The sequence below is a fragment of the Myodes glareolus genome, chromosome 5 (genome assembly GCF_982192425.1).
Source record: "Myodes glareolus chromosome 5, mMyoGla1.1, whole genome shotgun sequence".
NCBI classification, from domain to species: domain Eukaryota; kingdom Metazoa; phylum Chordata; class Mammalia; order Rodentia; family Cricetidae; genus Myodes; species Myodes glareolus.
Window position 1 is genome coordinate 30,732,737 of NC_142030.1, and position 18,869 is coordinate 30,751,605.

Here is an 18,869-nt window from a genome sequence, read left to right on the forward strand (position 1 = left end):
ACTCAGGAGGCAGTGTACATAGATGTTTGATCCCCAGGACCCATATGGTGAAAGGAAAGAATCAACTCATACCTGCTTGTGCTCTACCATACACACACACACACACACACACACACACACACACAAATAAATAAATGTAATATTTTTTTACACAAGCAAAACAAAATTGCTTTGTCCCAAACATGGAGACAAGAAGGCTGCTGTGAGTTCAAGGCTAGTCTGGGTTACATGTACTCCAGTGTTAGAGTGGGCTCCAGTTTTCAAACAAAACAAAAGTCATTTTGCATCTTATTATGCTTATCTTTCTTTAGGTCCTTTATGAAGGAATCTCCCCAACTCTCATCCTTACTTCCTAGAGGAAGATCCTGAATCTGGACACAAAGTGAAAGAGAAGATTGAAGAATCCTGTCTTACTCATTTTCTGAGGGAATTCATACTGTTAATACTTTTCTTTAAATATTGAGGAAGAAAAAAAAGCTAAGAACTACGTTATAAAGAAAACCGCTGTGCAATGGTAGCAATGGGAAATAAAACAATATGCACCTTTTAGTGATTCATAGTTTTCAGCATCCCAACTAATATTACTAAATATTTATATTTGCTAATATTCAACTTGTTTAAAATTATACTAAAATTGAAAATATTCCACTTATTTAAAAAATATTCATGTTAAAAGCAGTGTTTCAAATGATGAGATTACGAAACCAATCAAAGGGGCTAGAGAGAAGAGAAGGCTCTGTGGGTAAGAACACTTAGGCTGCTCTTCCAGAGGACCAGGTTCACAACCACCTGTAACTCCCCATCAGAGGGCTGGATGCCCTTTTCTGACCTCCGGGTGCAACAGGCATGAGTAGTGCAGAGACACACATGTAACCAAAAAAACCCACATGTAAATAATTTTTAATGCAACCTATACAATAGCCTCTGCTCTCTAGTTGAGTTTCATTTTGCTACACATATAATTTCAGTTTATCATCAAATAATTAGCATAAAACATTGTCTTCAGGGGCTGGAGAGATGGTTCAGCTGTTAGAGCACTGGCTGCTCTTCCAGGAGATCTGAGGTCAGTTCCCAGCACCCATGTAGGCAGAACTGTTTAACTACACATCCAGAGACTCTGACCCCTTTCTCCAGCCTCCACGGGCATAAGACACAAATGTTCTGTACATCTAGTCATGGAGGCAAAATACACACATAAAAGTAATCTTAAATGTCTTCAGTCTTTGGAGATTGCTATTCCTGCCTAAAATCAAATAACTAATTTCTCTGCGTACTAACTCGATCTATTATCAACAAATATTTACTGAATATTTATGTCAAGCAATAAATTTGATCCTTTGTACTACCGAGATTAATTCTTGGATCTCCACCTTACTGTCTAAATCTACGAATACCGTTATAACATCCTTTTATTTGTACAGCTACTATCCTGCAATGTCTGGATCATAGTGAAGACTCAGTATTTAATGAACTGTATAACGGCACAGAAGACAGAAAGATGGTGGAATGCAAATGCGGTAGTTCCTCACTTGGAACCTCCCCGGCCAATTCAGGCCACCAATATTACATTAGAATTAACAACAAAAATACCAAAAACTTTAGAACATACGCCTTTCTAAGAACGTTTCTCTTGGAAAAATAAGACAAATCTCGTAAGCTACAAAGAAGGATGCTAAACAAAACCAAAAGTGAGTTAGATTCAAGGCCTTTAGGTAAGATGTTATAAAATGGGGAAATTGACAGACTTACAAGCCAACGATTTTCCAAAAGACATTAGGTTTGGTCAGTCAGTATTAAGATGAAATGACAGGGGATGGGGACACAGGGTGAAGGGCTTGCCTAGTGCTCGGAAGTCCCTGGATTTCATCTGGAATAGAAGAAGAGACACTGGAGGGAATAGGGCCCGAGGACACAGCAAACCAGAAAACGGGAACAAAGAGAGGAAAAGGGGAAAATGCATGCTGAGATAAGCATTTTGCCTTGGATTTAGATGAGTTAGAGCAACTGACAATACAATCTGTCCGCCCACACGCTTGGACGTGCACGTTTGGCCACTATAATTCACCATATGTCGGGGGTATTGTTCCTTTCTTGAAAGTCCCAAGCAAACATCCTGTCTGTTGCAGCCTTTCCTGGGAGCCACAAATCCTTCAGTTATTAATGTGTTTTTAAAATAAGGAACATCAACAAGTATTTAGGAGGGGCCTATAAAGAACTTTTCACCCCTAGCCGCAGCCCACGATCCTCCCACGGAAGGGCCAGAGAGCGCCGCCCAGTTGAGCCGTGCAGGGGCTGCGAGCCACGCCCGGATGCGCGGCTGCCAGGACCCGGGCGCCCAGCTCGCGGACGGGCTAAGGGTGGAGACAGAGTGCGGCCCGGCCTCACCTCCACCGCCTGGCCCAGCTCCAGGTCGAAGCCCACCACGCACACGCAGTGTAGCCAGGCCGAGAAGCCGTCCCAGCGCAGCAGGCCCCGGCGCCCATCGTCCTCCTCCTCGTCCTCCGGCGCGACTCCCGCCGCCGAAAGGGCCGCCGCCTCGCGCCCCTCGGCCCCGGCCTCGTCCAACGACCCGCGGGAACCGGGTCCGAAGGCCGCCGGGCCCCGCAGAGCCATCCGCCACCCCCTATCCGCACCGGCCGGCTCCACCGAGGACCGCGCCGCAGAGCGCGCACGCCTCCGCGCACGCGCACCGAGTGCCGCCGCAGACGCTCCGGGGCCGCCGGATAGGGGCGAGGCCGCGCGCCACGTGACCCTGGGAGCGAAGCTCTGTGCGTTCCCTGCACCCCGGCTCCACGACGGGGAGGCTGTGTGGCCTGTTGGTGTCACAGCTCTTTAAACAAACAGTGGCTCAGGAATGGCATCTCCACTTCACAAGAAACGAAGCGATTCATTATTCTTGGAATGATACCGTTCATTATCAAAATATTATTAAAACATAGTGGTAACAGTAACTAGTATTTGCTAAACTCTTAACTCTGTGCCAGTTGATGAGCCAAGTTCGAATATAGGTATTAAGTTTATTGAACACATCATCGCGAGTAAATGGTAGGTGGACATTATATCTCTATCTTGTTTGTTAATGTTCTCTCTCTCTCTCTCTCCCTCCCTCTCCCCTTCTCTCCCTCTCCCTCTTCCTCTCCTTCTCCCTTTGCTGTGTGTTATGTAGTCCCGTAGTCCCAGCTGGCTTCTACCTTGTGGCGTTCTTGTCTCAGCCTCCTAAGATGGTAGGTTTAGTGGCATGGACCCCCACATTCGACTAATTTATTTCTCTTCACCAATAAGAAAACTTAAGTTCTGAGAGGCTACATGACTAGCCCCAAAAGAATAGGAACTCTAATGCAAGCGTGCCTTCACCCCTGCAGTCCGCTGATAAGAAGATGTACTTTTCACTCGGCTGTACGCGCTCTACCAAGGCAACACCCATCCTTGTTGGAATGACTCACTCACTCAACTTTCGTATATCTCCAGACTTTCCTGGAATGCCAAGTTGGTCAAGCCACCTTTGGATCATACTCTCTGAGTACTTCAGAAAGGGCCTGGACTCAAACTACTTTGTTAGAGGTCGGTCAGCACTAGGCTGGGCACTCAAGAGGCCCTGCTCTGTTCAATTGCTACTGACTCTTGGCACAGCAGGATACCACTGAATAGGATCTACTCAGTACCTACTAGGATTTATTCATTGAAAGTAGTTTAAAAACACAGTCATCCTCGGGATACTGCATAGAAGGCAACTGATAACACACGCCACATTTTCCAAAAACAGCCTACTATTTGCGCTTTGGCACTCATTCCCATACCTGAGCCTCTGGACAGCCTCAAAAGATGGTGCTATTGTTTCCATTTTACATAGAATAAAACTGGGGCTCCAAATGATGACGTTGTCATAGCTAGTAGGTAGCAGAACAGATGCAAACCTGAGTCTTTTTGACAGATAAGAATCTTACTATAGAAGGATGGGGAGTGGCTAGGAACACTTGCAGCTTTTACAGAGGGAGGCCTCAGGTTTCCAGCACCCAAGTGGTGGTTCATAATTATCTGTAACTCCAGTTCCAGGGGATCTGGTGCTCTCTTCTCTTTTCTGAGGACACCAGAAACGTATGTGGTACACAGACAGGAATGCAGGAAAAACATTAAAACACATAAAAAACGTGACCATTAAAGAGATAGTCAAGTATTCTCAGACATCAGTAGTAGTGCATGCTGAAGACCTTTTTAAAAAGATTATTTAATTTTTATTAAAGATTTATTTATTATAATACAGTGTTCTGCCTGCATATATGCCTGCAGTCCAGAAGAGGGCACCAGATCTCATAAGAGATGTTGTAAACCACCGTGTGGTTGCTGGGAATTGAACTCAAGACCTTTGGAAGAGCAGGCAGGGCTCTTAACTGCTGAGCCATCTCTCTAGCCCGATTATTTTTATTTTAAATGTGTGAGTGTTTTGCCTTTATGTATTTATGTATGTGTAATGAAGTGGCATTTGATGCCCACAGAGGCCAGAAAGGGGTGCCAGATCCTCTGGAACCAGAGTTAAAGAGGGTTGCAAGTCCCTGTGTGGGTACTGACCAATCCTTAGTCTTCTGCGAGAACAGCAAGCATTTTTAGCTGCTGAGCCATCTCCTCTCCCTATCTGAACCTGGGAACTTTGTATAGCACAGAACATTAACTAGGGACAACATTTAAATTAGAAGCTGTCACACTAGGCCATGGTGGCACACACCTTTAATCTCAGTACCCAGGAGGCAGAGACAACTCTGTGAGTTGGAGATCAGCCTGGTCTACAAGAGCTAGTTCCAGCATAGGCTAGAAAAGCTACAGAGAAACCCTGTCTCGAAAAAAACAATAAAAAAAAATTAGAAGCTGTCTTTGACCAAAACAACCTGTCTGTTAAACAGAACTAGTATAGTTCAGAAAGAAAAACAATCTGCATTCAAGTAAGGTTCCAAACCTACTGTTTGAAGGAAACAGCACTGTTTTATATTAGGAAGAACAGTGGGCTAGAAATAAAAAGTCTGTGATCCAGTAGTAGCGCCATCCATCATCATGGTAGCAAGCAGCTACAAGAACTAGATTCTGGGCTCGTAAATGAAAATGATGATGACTAACCTGCCTCACTGACCACTAAGAAGAGACAAGTGGTCCCAATGTATACACGTCACCGTATGCTACTTTATTATTAATGATTAATAAGCTCTAATGACCAGCTGTTCCACAGTGCTGAATCTTTGACCTTTGGGCACAAACTACCATTCTTTGAAATACGACCTTTGTTTGTTTGTTTGAGGCAGGGTTTCTCGGTGTAGTTCTGGCTGTCCTGGAACTAGCTCTGTAGACTAGGATGGCCTCAAACTCAGAGATTCTGCCTCTGCCTAAACAGTACTGGGATTAAAGGCGTGCATCACCATTCCTGGCTGAAATACTGTCTTATATAACATTTGGTTAAGGACATCTTGTCCAAATGGTGCATTTTGAAAACGACATATTAAGACGGCCAAAGGTCTAATGAGAAATTAGACACAGCATGCATCTGGGTTTTGTGACAAAAACCTACATTCATACTACTGCGTCTTAGACCATTATACAAAAGTTCTATAAACACCGGGAAAGCTTGAAAATAGGTATGGGTTTGCTTTCTCTCCATGCTTATAACTATGATGCTCTCCCGTGGTATCTGATTTTAAGATTTTGTTATGTTTATTAATTCATTTTGGGGGCACCCATCTACTATAGCTTGTATATGGTGGTCACAGGACAACTTGCTGGGAATGATTCACTCCTGCCATCATGTGGGACCAAGTGGCCAAGCTGGCAGCAAGGGCTTTCACTGACTGAGCCATCTTGCTCTGTGATCTGGAATAGTTTCTGTGGTTAATACTTGCATGGGGTCTGGAAGAGGGAAATGGTAACACCTTCTTTCTTCTTAATGTTTGTCATTAGAACTTTGGAATCTGAAAGAATCTTGAGTAGGGTACTTTCTCCACACTTTCCTTCCGATTTGTGAATCTGATGATGGGCCAGCCATGCCCTCTTTGAATGCACACATGTACTGACCCTTACCTTTCTGTAAGGTCTGTAAGTCCTACCTTTCAGAGTTGCTCGTCTCTGTATGTTCGTAAGGACTAGGAAAGTCTTCCTCTCATTGAGTCCAGCTCTTCTAAATGATAGCCCCGTGGGTTTCAGAATGGCCATCCTATACTCCCGCATCTTCTAGTTCCCCGTGTAAATTATCCCAGATCCTCCACCTGTTCTCCAAAGGATTCTAGCAATTCATCATCCTGTAACCCAACTTGGGTAAACTTCAATTTGTCAAATCAGTTTTAAGACACAGAAGCAAACACCATTCTCTAGGTGTGATCCAACCCCAGCAGAGTGAACCCTGGGACTATATCCTTCCTTATCCTGGCTAGAAGTCTTATATTGGTGCCATTTCGGATCACATTTGCTTGACTTGGCAGCCAGGTCACATTCCTGGCTTAGGTTGTGTTTCCTGTCAACAGAAGCCCTACATGGTAGACTTTCTATTGGTGGTGGTGTTTTATTTTCACCGTGTGAGAAGCACTTAAGTCAAGGTAGGTTGCTTGAGCCAAAGAACTGACAAAGTTCATGGCTTTGCTGCTCTTCTACTGTTACCAAAAACACTGACTACAAGATTAAAAACATTCCAGACCTCCCCACTCATCCATAACCAAATTCCTGGTATTTAAGCAATTTTCATAACTTAAAAAAGGAAAGAATGAACACGAGACATGAAATGATTTGCAATGTCATGTTTTGGAGCTTAATTTTTACTAAAAGAGTCTGAAGGAAGACTGAATGTCCTAGACATTCCCTTACCTGAGTAACCAGTAGATCTCTTTCTTGGTTTTCAACCAAGTGTAGGCATAACTATAATGTAATGGCAAGTGAATACAAAGAAAAAAATAGGGCTGTCTGTATATTTCAAAGGTAGAGCACTTGTCTGGCATTCATGAGGTTCAATTTCCAGGACAAAAAAAACCAGACAAACACAACCAAAACCAAAACCAAACCATCCAACCACCCGAAGTCACCCTGGGCTTAGTGCTTCACATTTGTATCTCTAGCACTTGGGGTGGAAGCAGGAGCATCAAAAATTCAAGGCCCTCCTTGACTACATACAAAGTTTTGGGCCATCCTGGGCTACATGAGATCCTATCAAAACAACAACAACAAAACATAGACAGGCCAACTACCATTATGCTATCATTACAAAGCTGAGTTTACTGCAAACATATCTCTGAAAGACAAATGTTTATGTACAGGTTTTGAAGGGAAGGTTAGACAAAAAGTAAGAGTTAAATGCACTGGACACTTCTTAAGCAGTGTCTGCGAAAGTTCTAAAAGGGGCAATTAAGGGCTAGAAGAATATGACTCAATCAGTAAAGCTCATGCCATGTAAGTTCGAGGAGCTGAATTCAGATCCCTAGTGCCCACACGAAAGCCCAGAGTGATGACTCTGTTCTGTATCCTCTGTTGAGCGGGTGGAGAAGGGAAGATCCCCAAAGCTCACTGGCCACCCAGGCTAGCTAGTCATTGAATTCTGGATTAGGTAAGACACACTTAAAAAAAAAAAAAGAAGACATGAAGAGCACCCTGATGTTGACCTGGGGCCAAAACACTCTCTCTCTCTCTCTCTCTCTCTCTCTCTCTCTCTCTCACACACACACACACACACACACACACACACACGCACGGGAGAGGGGGGAATGTTGGAAAACTTTGTTTTTCATGTTTATATTTGGAACATGTCTGACACATGGCATGTACTTAGCAAATATCCACTGAGTCAGCTGTGTGTATTGAATATATATATATGTAACTGTTCTCTTATCTTTTAATTTGAAATAACCCATTTAGTTTATCACTATTTCAGTTTATCACTATTTCAGTTTGGTTTTTACAATGTACACTTTAAGTTTTTGAATCACAAAAGACAAATTTATTTCTCATGGTTCTGTGGACTAAGAAGTTCAAGATCAAGGCGCTGGTAGGTTTGACTGAGAGCCAAGTGTTTCCCTGAACACTGTGCTTCCTTGTTGCTTTTTTTTTTTAAAGGAATATGTCACCAGCAACTCTATTGGAGCCACCTTCAAAATCTTGACAATGTTTTTTGATTGACATCTCTGCTAAAACCACCATGGTCTGGTGGGGAAATAAAGTCTCAGTAGGGACTATCAGCCTTTCTGCCAGTGTGTGATGCATACAGGTCCAGTTGGCTGGTGCATCTTCCTTTGGATTACCCATGGCACCTGTGTTAGAGTCCTCCAGAGGAACAATAGAATATTGGCGTTATTAGACTGGCTTACATGATAAGATCATAAATACTTCCTCATGGCCATCAATGAGCTAGAGAGTTGGAGAACCCGATAGCTGTTCGGTGTTCAGAACAGCTGGAAACCTCAGGACTGTGGGCACAATGAAGCAGTCCGAGTCCAAGGCTGAAGGCCTTCCTGGAAATTGCTCCTGTGAGTCTTCATCAGAAGGCTGAAGAACTTGGAGTCTCATTCCTGTTGCTATGGCAGCAACAGCAGGAAATGCACTCACTCAGGAAGTGTGGAGCTTGTGCATGCTGGCTGGCTTCGCTTCCTTCCACGTTTACTCCACCAGTGCTCCCAGGTCCCTGGATGCTTGCTCACAGTCAAGACAGGTCTTTCTCCCTCACTTGCCGTACCATATGCCAATCGTCTCTGGAAATGGCCTGTACTCTGATTTTATAGAATATTCCTTTCAGGATCTGTAGTCTAAACAAATAAAAGTTAGTACTAAAATTTTTCTTTTCTTCTCTCTCTCTCTGTTTGGTTTTTCAAGACAGGGCTTCTCTGTGTAGCCCTGGCTTTCCTGGAACTCACTCTGCTGGCCTCGAACTCAGAGAGATGATGTAGGTGGGTCTTCTTTCTATGTGTTGCTTTCATTGGTTAATTAATAAAGAAACTGCTTGGCCTAACATGTCAGAACATAGGTGGGTAGTGTAGACAGAACAGAATGCTGGGAGAAAGAAGCAGAGTCAGGCAGAGGCAGAGAGCCGCCCGCCATGAAGCTGCCAGGTCAGACATGCTGAATCTTTCCCGGTAAGCCACGACCTCGTAGTGCTACACAGATTATTAGAAATGGGTTGAGTCAAGATGTGAGAGTTAGCCAATAAGAGGCTAGAACTAATGGGCCAGGCAGTGTTTAAAAGAATACAGTTTCCGTGTAATTATTTCGGGTAAAGCTAGCTGGGCGACTGGGAGCTGGGCGGGACAAAAAGCAGGCCTGCCCGCCTCATCACTACAGAGAGATCTGCCTGCCTCTGCCTCCTGAGTGCTGGCATTAAATGCTTGTGTCACCACTGCCTGGATAAAAACTTTCTTTTTAAAAAGATCCATTTTTATTGGTGTGTGATTGTGTCTGGTGTGTGTGTATACATGCACACAGGTGCCCATAGGGTTCAGAAGAAAGTGTAAGTTTTGAATTGCCTTACATGGATGATGGGGACCAAACTTGCGTTCTCTTAACCACTGAGCCATTTATTTAGCCCTTGCATTTGTTTGTTTTGAGACAGGGTCTCACTATGTAGCCCTAGCTGGTCTGGAACTCACGATGCAGGCTAGGCTGACCTTGGATGCATGGAGATCCTCGTAAGTGCAGGGATTAAAGGTCTCTCTCATGCACAAATTTTTTTTTTAAATTTATTGTGTATACAATATTCTCTCTGCGTGTATGCCTACAGGCCAGAAGAGGGCACAAGATCTCATTACAGATGGTTGTGAGCCATCATGTGGTTGCTGGGAATTGAACTCAGGACCTTTGGAAGAGCAGGCAATGCTCTTAACCACTGAGCCATCTCTCCAGCCCTCACGCACAAACTTTTAAAGAAATTTTAAAATCGATTTCAACCAGGAGAGTTAGGAGAAAGAGAGGTGACTGGGAAGAAAGTGAGAGCATGGGTGTGGGTTTTCCAAAGGAAGGTTGTATAACTCTTCTTAGATGTGGTGTGCACTCTTAACTTAAAAAGGGAAAGATAGTAATAGCTCACTTATTTGAGTACTGCTTTGTAGTTGTCTCGCACAGTGTCAAGAAGTGAACTGCTCTGAGAATATCTGTAAGGGTATTCGTGATAAGGTTACCATTACAATTGCCTCTCCTGTTGTGCCTGAGTGAGCCAATATGAGAGGGGGGCTGAGAGAGAGAGAGTCTTATTCAGTTTTTTCTGCAGAATAATGCCGATTATGATGTCAATAGTAGGGTTCTGCGATAACAAACATTTAAGAAAGGGAATTGGGCTGGAGTGGTAGCTCTGTGATTAAGAGCACTGACTGCTGTTCCAGAGAACCTGGGTTATGTTCCCAGCACCCTCATGGAAGCTCCTAACTGTCTTTCCCAGTTCCAGGGGATCTGACACCCTCTTCTGGTCTCCAAGAGCACTGCATACAAGTGATGCACAGACACACATGCCATTAAAACACTCAGATTAATAAAATGATAAAAAAAATCGTACAAGTGAAGTGGCTTTGGAGCTGGTTAGTGGGGTATAGGGTGGAATACTTTTGTAATGCAAATGGGAGAAACATGGGTGCTAAGGGGATTGGTTCTGGTGAAGACATAGAAAGGACTATTCTTGTTTTGTTTTTGAGATAGGTGTTATAGTAAGGCTCTCCCTGAGCTTGCTGTACAGCTAAGGATGGCCTTGAACCTCTGTTCCTACTGCTTGCATCTTCCAAGTGCTACGATTACAGGTATTTGGCACCATTTCTGGTTTGCTTCCATCTTTTCAGAAAAGATACAAAAATCATAAACACAGCATTAGTAAGAATATGGGCAATAAGAGCCATTCTAGGGAGGACTTAGTGGTAGTAAAAGACATGTTATTCAACAATGGAGAAAAGATGATTCTTGATAGAATCTGATAAAGATATTTGCTATACACTATTTTGTGGAAGTTGGAACCTGTGAACACCAAGACTGGATATTTACCTGAACTTTCTAAGCAAATTCAAGTGCCCTAGTTTCTCCTCAATGGAAAAGGCAAAAAGGAGAGAAATTAAAAGATGTTATTAAGTTCAAGGGGACCAGAAATGAAAGGTCTGAAAAATTCTCGGCCTATTCATAAAACTAAAAACAAACAACAACAAAAAAGAGGAATTGTTTTAAAGAGGATACCATGTGCGTAAATCACTGTTTGACAAGGGTCAGTGTGAGTGTAAGCCCCAGAGCAAACCAGATTTCCAGCAGCCACGTTAATGTTAACAGGAAGCAATACACACAGACAAAATTAAGCAAGATTGTGGGACTTGTGAAATTCTACAGGACCGAGAAGTTGTGTCTGTGTGGTGGTTTGGATGAGCAATGTCTCCAGCAGTCCCCGTCATTCAACCACTGGGCCCTAGTTGGTACTGTGGAGGGCAGTTTAGTGGGATAGCCTTGCTGGGGAAAACATGCCACTGGTGGCAGGCTTTGAGAAAAAAAAGCCTGGGGTTATTTTCCCGCTTGTTCTCTCTGCTTCATTCTTGTGCTAGGATGTGAGCTTTCGCTTCTCTGTTCCTGCTGATGTGCCTGCTGCCTGCTGCTCCACTGCCCTACCTTTAGGGCTTCTAACCCGCTGGAAGCAAGAGCCCCAAATAAGATGCTTTCCTTTAAAAGTTGCCTTGGTCACGGTGTTTCAATCACAGCAACAGAAAAATAACTAAGACAAAGGGAAAGATGAGGTTTAAGGCCTTTAGTCCCAGCGCCTGGGAAGCAGAGGCAGGTGGATCTCTGAGTTTGAGGCCATCCTGGACTACATAAACAGTTCCAGGCCAACAAAGGCTACATAGACCCTGTCTCAAAATAAGTAAATACATAAATAAAGATAAAATTAAATATTTCCTGAGAATTTATTTAACCAGACAAAAAGCTATATGATAGAGTATTAACCTAAGTTATTGTTACTGGGTCTTTCTATTTTAAAACAACCCATGAATTGGAGAGCTGAGGACAAACAATGAGAAATAATAGACACCTAGCTAAATGACGCCTATTTCACACAAAAGACACGTTCTTTTTGAAACATGATATTCACAATAGAGGAGATAATTAAGTTCTTTCTTCCTTCAAATATTTATTTAACTTGAGAAAAATATAATGCTAAACTGAGTGTTTTCTGGGAATTCACGATTTAGTGGGGAAAATAAGCAAGTATGCAGGTGAGTCCCACAAGTTCTCCTAGACTTGAGGAACTGCCAGAAAGAATGTTTTTTCTGTCCCTTTAAGATGTTGACCAGAACCTAAAGACACTTTTTGTTTTGGGTTTGCTTGTTTGTTTTTGTTTTCTGATTCTCTGGCCTTCCTTACTCTCTCACTCTCTCTTTCTAAAGCCCCGTGACTCTTCCAGCCATGTGGTGGACCTCTGGGGCAGTAACTCAAACCCAGTGGCTTCTTCCCTTCTCTTCTCCATTCTCCTCCTCTATGAAGTTGTTGAGATTTAAAACTCGCCTGCCACTGGGTGGTGGCAGTGCACACTTTCAATTTTAGTACTCGGGGAGCAGAGGCAGGCAGATCTCTGTGAGTTTGAGGCCAGCCTGGTCTACAAGAGCTAGTTCCAGGACAGGCTCCAAAACTACAGAGAAACCCTGTCTCATAAAACAAACAAACAAATAAACAAACAAAAAACTTGCCTGCCCTAGAGTATTTAAATTCTATAATTCTGTTTCTTTTCTTTTTCTCTCCCTTCCTTCCTTCCTTCCTTTTTTTTTTTTAAGACAGGATCTCATGTATACTCGGTTGGCCTCGAATATATTTTAAGATGTAACTTTTTAAAGAAAGATGACCTTAGGATATTCCTGCTTCTACCTCTCAAGTATATATACACACAAGTACATACTAGGTACTTAGGTGTGTGCTACCAGGCCCAATTTCATTGGTTGTTGTCTGCAATTTTATAATTTATTTTTTAACAAATGGCCAAGGCTCTGCCTCAGTTTGGCTTCAATTTTTTCATGACTTTTCACTTACTTATTTTTTATTTTTACTAGTCTAACCTTGAACATATAACAGTCCTGCTGGAGAAACATTCCAAACAGCTTGTTTTCACTGTTCTATGCAAACAGTGTGGTACCCTAAGCAATAGAGGAGAGGATGCCCAATCTGGTCTTGCCCCGTAGTCAGATTGATGATTATCTTAAATGTCACCATAGAACCTTCATCCAGCAACTGATGGAAGCAGAGGCAGAGACCTGCAGCAGAGCACTGGGCTGAGCTCCCAAAGTCCAGTCAAAGAGTGGGAGGAGTGAGAATATGAGCAAAGAGGTCAAGACCATGATGGGGACACCCACTGAAACAGCTGACCTGAGCTAATGGGAGCTCACCAACTCTGGTCAGATGTGGAAGGAACCAGCATAGGACCAAACTAGGCCCTTGGAATGTGGGTGACAGTTGTATGGCTGGGGCAGACTGTGGGGCCACTGACAATGGCACCAGGATTTATCCCTACTGCTTGTACTGGCTTTTTGGAACCTATTCTCTTTGGATGAATACTTTGCTCAGCCTAGGGAGGGCCTTGGTCCTTCCTCAGAGCCATGTGCCTTACCCTTTCTGAGGAGTGGATGGGGAGTGGGGTGGGGGGAAAGGTGGAGAGAATGAGAGGGAGTGGGAACTGGAATCGGTATGTAAAATGAAAAAAAAAGATAGTTTTTAAAAACTAAAAAATTAAAAAATTGTAGTAATGGCAAAAGGACAGACATACAAATCAGTGGAATAGAGTAGAGAGACCAGAAATAAACCGCTGTAAATGTGGTCAAATGGTTTCTGGAAAAGATGCCAAGAACATTTGTTGGAGAAAGGCCAGACTGTTCAACAAATAGCACTAGAAAAACTAGAAATTCAAATGCAGAAATAATGCAGTTGGAGCCTTATCTAACACTGTATGCAGAATAGAGTTCAAGACAGATTAACAATCTCAACATAAAAGCTAAACTGCTAAAACTCTTTGAAGAAAACACAGGGGGAAAAAGCTTCATTATATTGGATTTGGCAATAATCTCTTGGGTGTTCCACCAGAAGTATGGGGTGCGGCAACCAGTTATACAATGCTTTGTCACCCAAAACTAGGATATTGTACATGCTAAAAAAAAGCGCTCTAAAACTTTTGTATATCAAGGACACCACGACCAGAGTTAAAAGGTGACCCACAAGACGGGAGAAAACATTTGTAAATCTCTTTTCTGATAAGAGGAAACTATCTAGAGTGCATAAATAATTTTTATGCAAATTACCAACAAACAGCCTGTTCTAGATTGTTTTTCTGTTGCTATAAAAAATACCATGAACAAAAGGCACATGGAAAGGAAAGGGTTTATTTGACCTTCCGGCTGACTGCCCTTCATCAAGGAAGGTCAAGGCAGGAGCTGGACAGGAGCCTGGAGCAGAGACGATGGGGGACCCTGCATGCTGGATTGCTTCCTCCTGCTCAGCCTGCTTTCTGACACCACCTGAAACCATCTTTCCAGGTGGGGGTGGGGGGACTGCCTCAGTGGGTTGAGTCCTCCCACCTCAATCAGCAATAAAAAAAAAAATGCCCTGCAATCATGCCCGTAAACCATTCCCTTTGAGGCAATTCTTCATCTTGGGATCCCTCTTCCCAGATGACTCTAGGTTTGTACAAAGTTGACAGTTGAAGCTAACTGAAAACTGAGCAAACAACTTGAATAGAATTTTTCCAAAGTAGATATACAAATGGCTGTGTAAGCACATGAAAAGAGACTCTGTATTAATAATGCAAATTAAACCATGGGTAGGCAAGTCATTTGAGCACAAGTTATTAATCTCAACACTCAGGAGACAGGGGAAGGAGGAGCTCTGTGAATTTGAGGCCAGCTTGATTCACATGATGAGTTTCAGGACAGCGGGGACTACATAGAGAGACTCTACCAAAAAAAAAAACAAAAACAAAAACCAAAACCAAAAAACAAAAAGCAAGCAAACAAACAAAAAACCCATGAGTAAATATTATTTCACATCTACTAGGCTGGCTATGAATAAAACAGAAAGGAAGGGAGGGAAAAAGCTAACAGTGACAAGTTTGGGCTTGGATGTGAAGAAATCAGCAGCACACACACATTGTCTGTAGGAATGTAAAACAGTACAGCTTCTATAGAAACCAATATGGTGGTTCCTAAAGTAATTAAACATAATGGGGCTGGAGATGCAGCTTAGCAGGAAAGCAATTGCCTAGCAAGCACAAGAGTTCTATCCCAAACACTACCCAACACCTTTAAAAATTAAACAGTTAACTTACAGTCCAGCAATGACACCTTTGGGTACATGTTCCAAAGAAGGACTATCAGGGAACCAAACAGGTATTTGGACACCATGTTCATGGCAGCTCATTATAGCCTAAAAGTGAAAACAATGGAAAAGTCTATTTGCAAGTGAACTGACTTTAAAATATACGTTGGTCACAGTTCATGCGCTCAGGGCAACATGTGTTTGGTGGACAGTGCAGAAGAGGAGTCTCTTTTTTTTAACAGAACATTCTACTGGGCAGAGGGATTCTACAATCTTAGAAGCCACTGTCTTAGATGCTTTACTTCTGCTGTAAGAGACATCATGATCGAGGCAATTTATAAAAAAAAAAAAAAAAAAGCATTTAATTAACTGTGGCCTTGTTTACAGTTTCAGAGGGTGAGTTCATGATCATCATGACGGGAGCATGGCATTAGGCAGACAGCCATTGGAGCAGCAGAGAGCTTCCATCTGACCCGATAGCAGGAGGCAGAGAGTGAGTCTGGACCTGCCACAGACCCAGGGACACGCCTCCTCCAACAACACACCGAACCCTTCCCTAAACTGTTTTACCAACCAGTCAAATAGGTGAGCCTGGGAAGAACATTCTCATTGAAACCGCCACAGCCACCGTGGTTAAAAGGTGATAAGGAGGAGAGCATCATGATATGAGGTTGGAGAGGAACGTGGTGCTGATATCAGTAGGAACTTGTACAAGAAAGTTTGTATCTTAGTCTAAGTCCAACAAATATCAAGTATTATACATTTTAACACACTAGTTATTAACTAATAACTCTAGTTATTAACTGAAGAATGGGTTAGAAATACGAATTAAGGCAGCAGACTTAGGGCTGGAAAGATGGTTCAGCAGTGAAGGGGACTCACTATTCTCACAAAGGACTGGAGTTTGGTTCTCCTCTCTCGTGTTATGTGTTTACAACAATCTATAATTCCAGGTCCAGGATATCTGATGCCCTCTTCTAGCAACCATGGACACCTGCACATGCATGCACGCACATACACACACGCACACATGCATGCACACACATACACACACACACTCAGGACAGACCTGTATTGGATCAGAATGTATATCTATATTTGTTATATATTTTCACACACTTATGGTAACTCAACTTTTACATGAGTTAAGATTTTTTTTTCATCAAAGGCTGGCCTAGAACTCGTGATCCTCCTGCCTCAGTCTCCTTAAGTAGGGAACTATGCCCAGTTGATAAGTTTTAAGATATAAACACTACTGCTGAAAACCTAGGATGCATTCTCTGTTCTTCCTTTCTTGATCTCTCTTCATTAAGATTATAACTTGATTTAAATTTTATTTTCAAGAAGTATCATTTTATTAACTTAACACTCAACATCTATTACTGTGGTTTCAAACTGTTTAATTTAATCTTAATTAGTAGCCATATAACAAGTACGACCAAATAACTGCCACTTTTCTCCTCTACTTTCATATCACCAATATGTAGTGACAAAAAGGAGGACCAGAAACCTCATCCTCAGCGCTACTAACGCTCCAGTTCCCAGGCAACTCACTTTGTGATGACTGCACAGCTGACTGACCTGATGTAGGATGCTGGTCTTTCTAAACGGGATTTTTCTGTAGCTTTGGAGCCTGTTCTGGAACTATGGAATTAGCTCTTGTAGATCAGGGTGGCCTCGAACTCACAGAGATCTGCCAACTGAGTGCTGGGATTAAAGCCTTGTGCCGTGACCACTGATCTAAATGACTTTGATAAGCTTCAGATGAGGCAGGAGAGATGACTGAGTAGGTAAAGCACCTACTGCAAAAGCATGAATCACCAGGGTCCATATGAGAAGAGTCTCTGACCCTAGGGGGAGATAATAGGAGGCAAAGTCAGGAACATCCCAAGAGGCTTGAGGGCCAGCTGGTCTGATGTACACAGAAGAAAAGCAACAGAGTTCCTGTCGCAAACAAGGTGTACAGCAAGGGCTGGCACACAAGGATGTGCTTTGACTGTCACATATGCCTGAATTCACAAACACAGACACACAGACACAGGCACACACACAGACACACAGACACACAGACACACACACTTACAAGGAGGTGTCTTTAAAAAGGGAAGGAAAAAAAGACCTAGAGACTAGACACTGGCCGTTCCTCCAGAGAACCTGAGTTCATTTTCCAGCACTCACATGGCAGCTTACAATGGTCTTTAATTCCAAGGGGATTTGATGCCCTTTTCTGGACTCTGAGGGAACAAGGCATGCACATGGCGCACAGACATACATGTAAGTGAAGTACCCATACACATAAAATTAAATAAATATTTAAAAAGAAAAAACATCAAATGGAATAAAAGAACAACTTTTGTTATGTAGGAAAATATTAAGAGATCTAGGGAGATGGTTCGATGGTTGAGAGCCCTTGCTGGTCTTCAGAAGTTCTCAGTTATGGTCAAAACCATCTGCAACTCCAGTACCTGGAACCTGACACCCTCTTCAGAGCTCAACTGTCACTGTATACAGTACACATCATAGACAGAGCCAAAACACTCAGATACATAGAATAAAATGAGTTTTAAGAACAAATTAAAGAAAATATTGAGCAGCTGAGAAGTAAACATTTTAAAATGTGTCTGAGAGTTTTGCATGAATGTCTGTGTACCATATGTTGTGCCGAGTGTTTGTGGAGCCCATAATGGTGTCAGATCCCCTGGAACTGGAGTTGAGATAGTTGTGAGCTATCCTATGGGTGCTGGAAACTGAACTTGGGTCTCTGGGCCAGCAGCCAGAGCTTTTAACTATGGAGCCATTTCTCCAGTCCCTGAATATTTAATTAGTAGATAGAAGCATTTATATTTCATTTGTATACTGGTGAGTGGTTAACAAAAATTAATTTCTAGAATGCTTTTAGCATACTTTTAAAAAGAAACATTTGTGTGTGAGCACTCAGCTTCTAATAAGCGAATTGTAATTGAATGAAGGCATTTCAAATGACCCTCTGCAGAACAGGATGAAATATTAGTGATAAGCCAGTCAGCCAGGCACTTTTAGAGGCAAACTCCTATGTTAACACACCTTCAAAATGTCCTTTCCTTTACGTTCAGCTAAAATTTTATGGTATAAGGTGAGCGTGCCCAGATGCTGTGCTCCATGACTCTGAGTTAAACCTAAGACCCGCTGTCCGTCCCTTTTCTTTCTTATGTCCTTAAGTGGAACATGCTAAGATATATATGCACTCTTCCATTGTCTTCCTCTATGCACCTGTGTAAGCTGTCCATGTAAAATCCCAAGCTTTCTTTGTTTAGGAAGGCCATTGTTTGGGAAATAACGCTCCTGCACTCCTTACCTGTAAAAACAAATCTTTGTTCATCCAAGGGTTGCCCATGCGTGTTTGGGCTTTGCATTCACCAGGATGCAGACCTACTGCATCTGGTTACAAAGATGTGAGAGTTAGAAAGAACATTCAGTACCAGGAAGGGAGGTGCTGAGTCAAGAACAGCACTTAACGATGCAGGAGCTCTCAGGTGACTTCTTGATGGTGGATATACATCATGTCTTTGTTGAAGTACAGGGCCCAGGCCCCCAAAGACTCAGCTGGCAAGTGTAAGGTAAAGAAAGGGGGA

General features: G+C 42.8%; 1 protein-coding gene and 1 long non-coding RNA gene across 4 annotated transcripts in view; both read right to left on the minus strand.

Moving 5' to 3' along the window:
• Dennd6a (DENN domain containing 6A) overlaps positions 1-2,670 on the minus strand; it is a 56,383-nt gene extending 53,713 nt beyond the window's left edge. Inside the window, exon 1 of one of the 3 annotated variants that reach the window (XM_085687799.2) lies at positions 2,386-2,667. In XM_085687799.2, coding sequence (XP_085543925.2) covers positions 2,386-2,613 — 228 coding nt within the window. In that variant the 5' untranslated portion in view covers positions 2,614-2,667. Of the gene's footprint in view, positions 1-2,385 lie in introns of all 3 variants that reach the window. The other 2 variants (XM_085687800.2, XM_085687801.2) reach the window with 2 other exon arrangements.
• A 5,164-nt stretch (positions 2,671-7,834) lies between these two features.
• On the minus strand, positions 7,835-15,514 carry LOC146894863 (uncharacterized). Its single transcript, XR_015001277.2, has 2 exons — positions 15,269-15,514; positions 7,835-8,759 (listed from the first exon to the last, which is right to left on the minus strand). It is a non-coding gene; the product is annotated as an uncharacterized LOC146894863 (long non-coding RNA).
• Between the last annotated feature and the right edge of the window lie 3,355 nt (positions 15,515-18,869).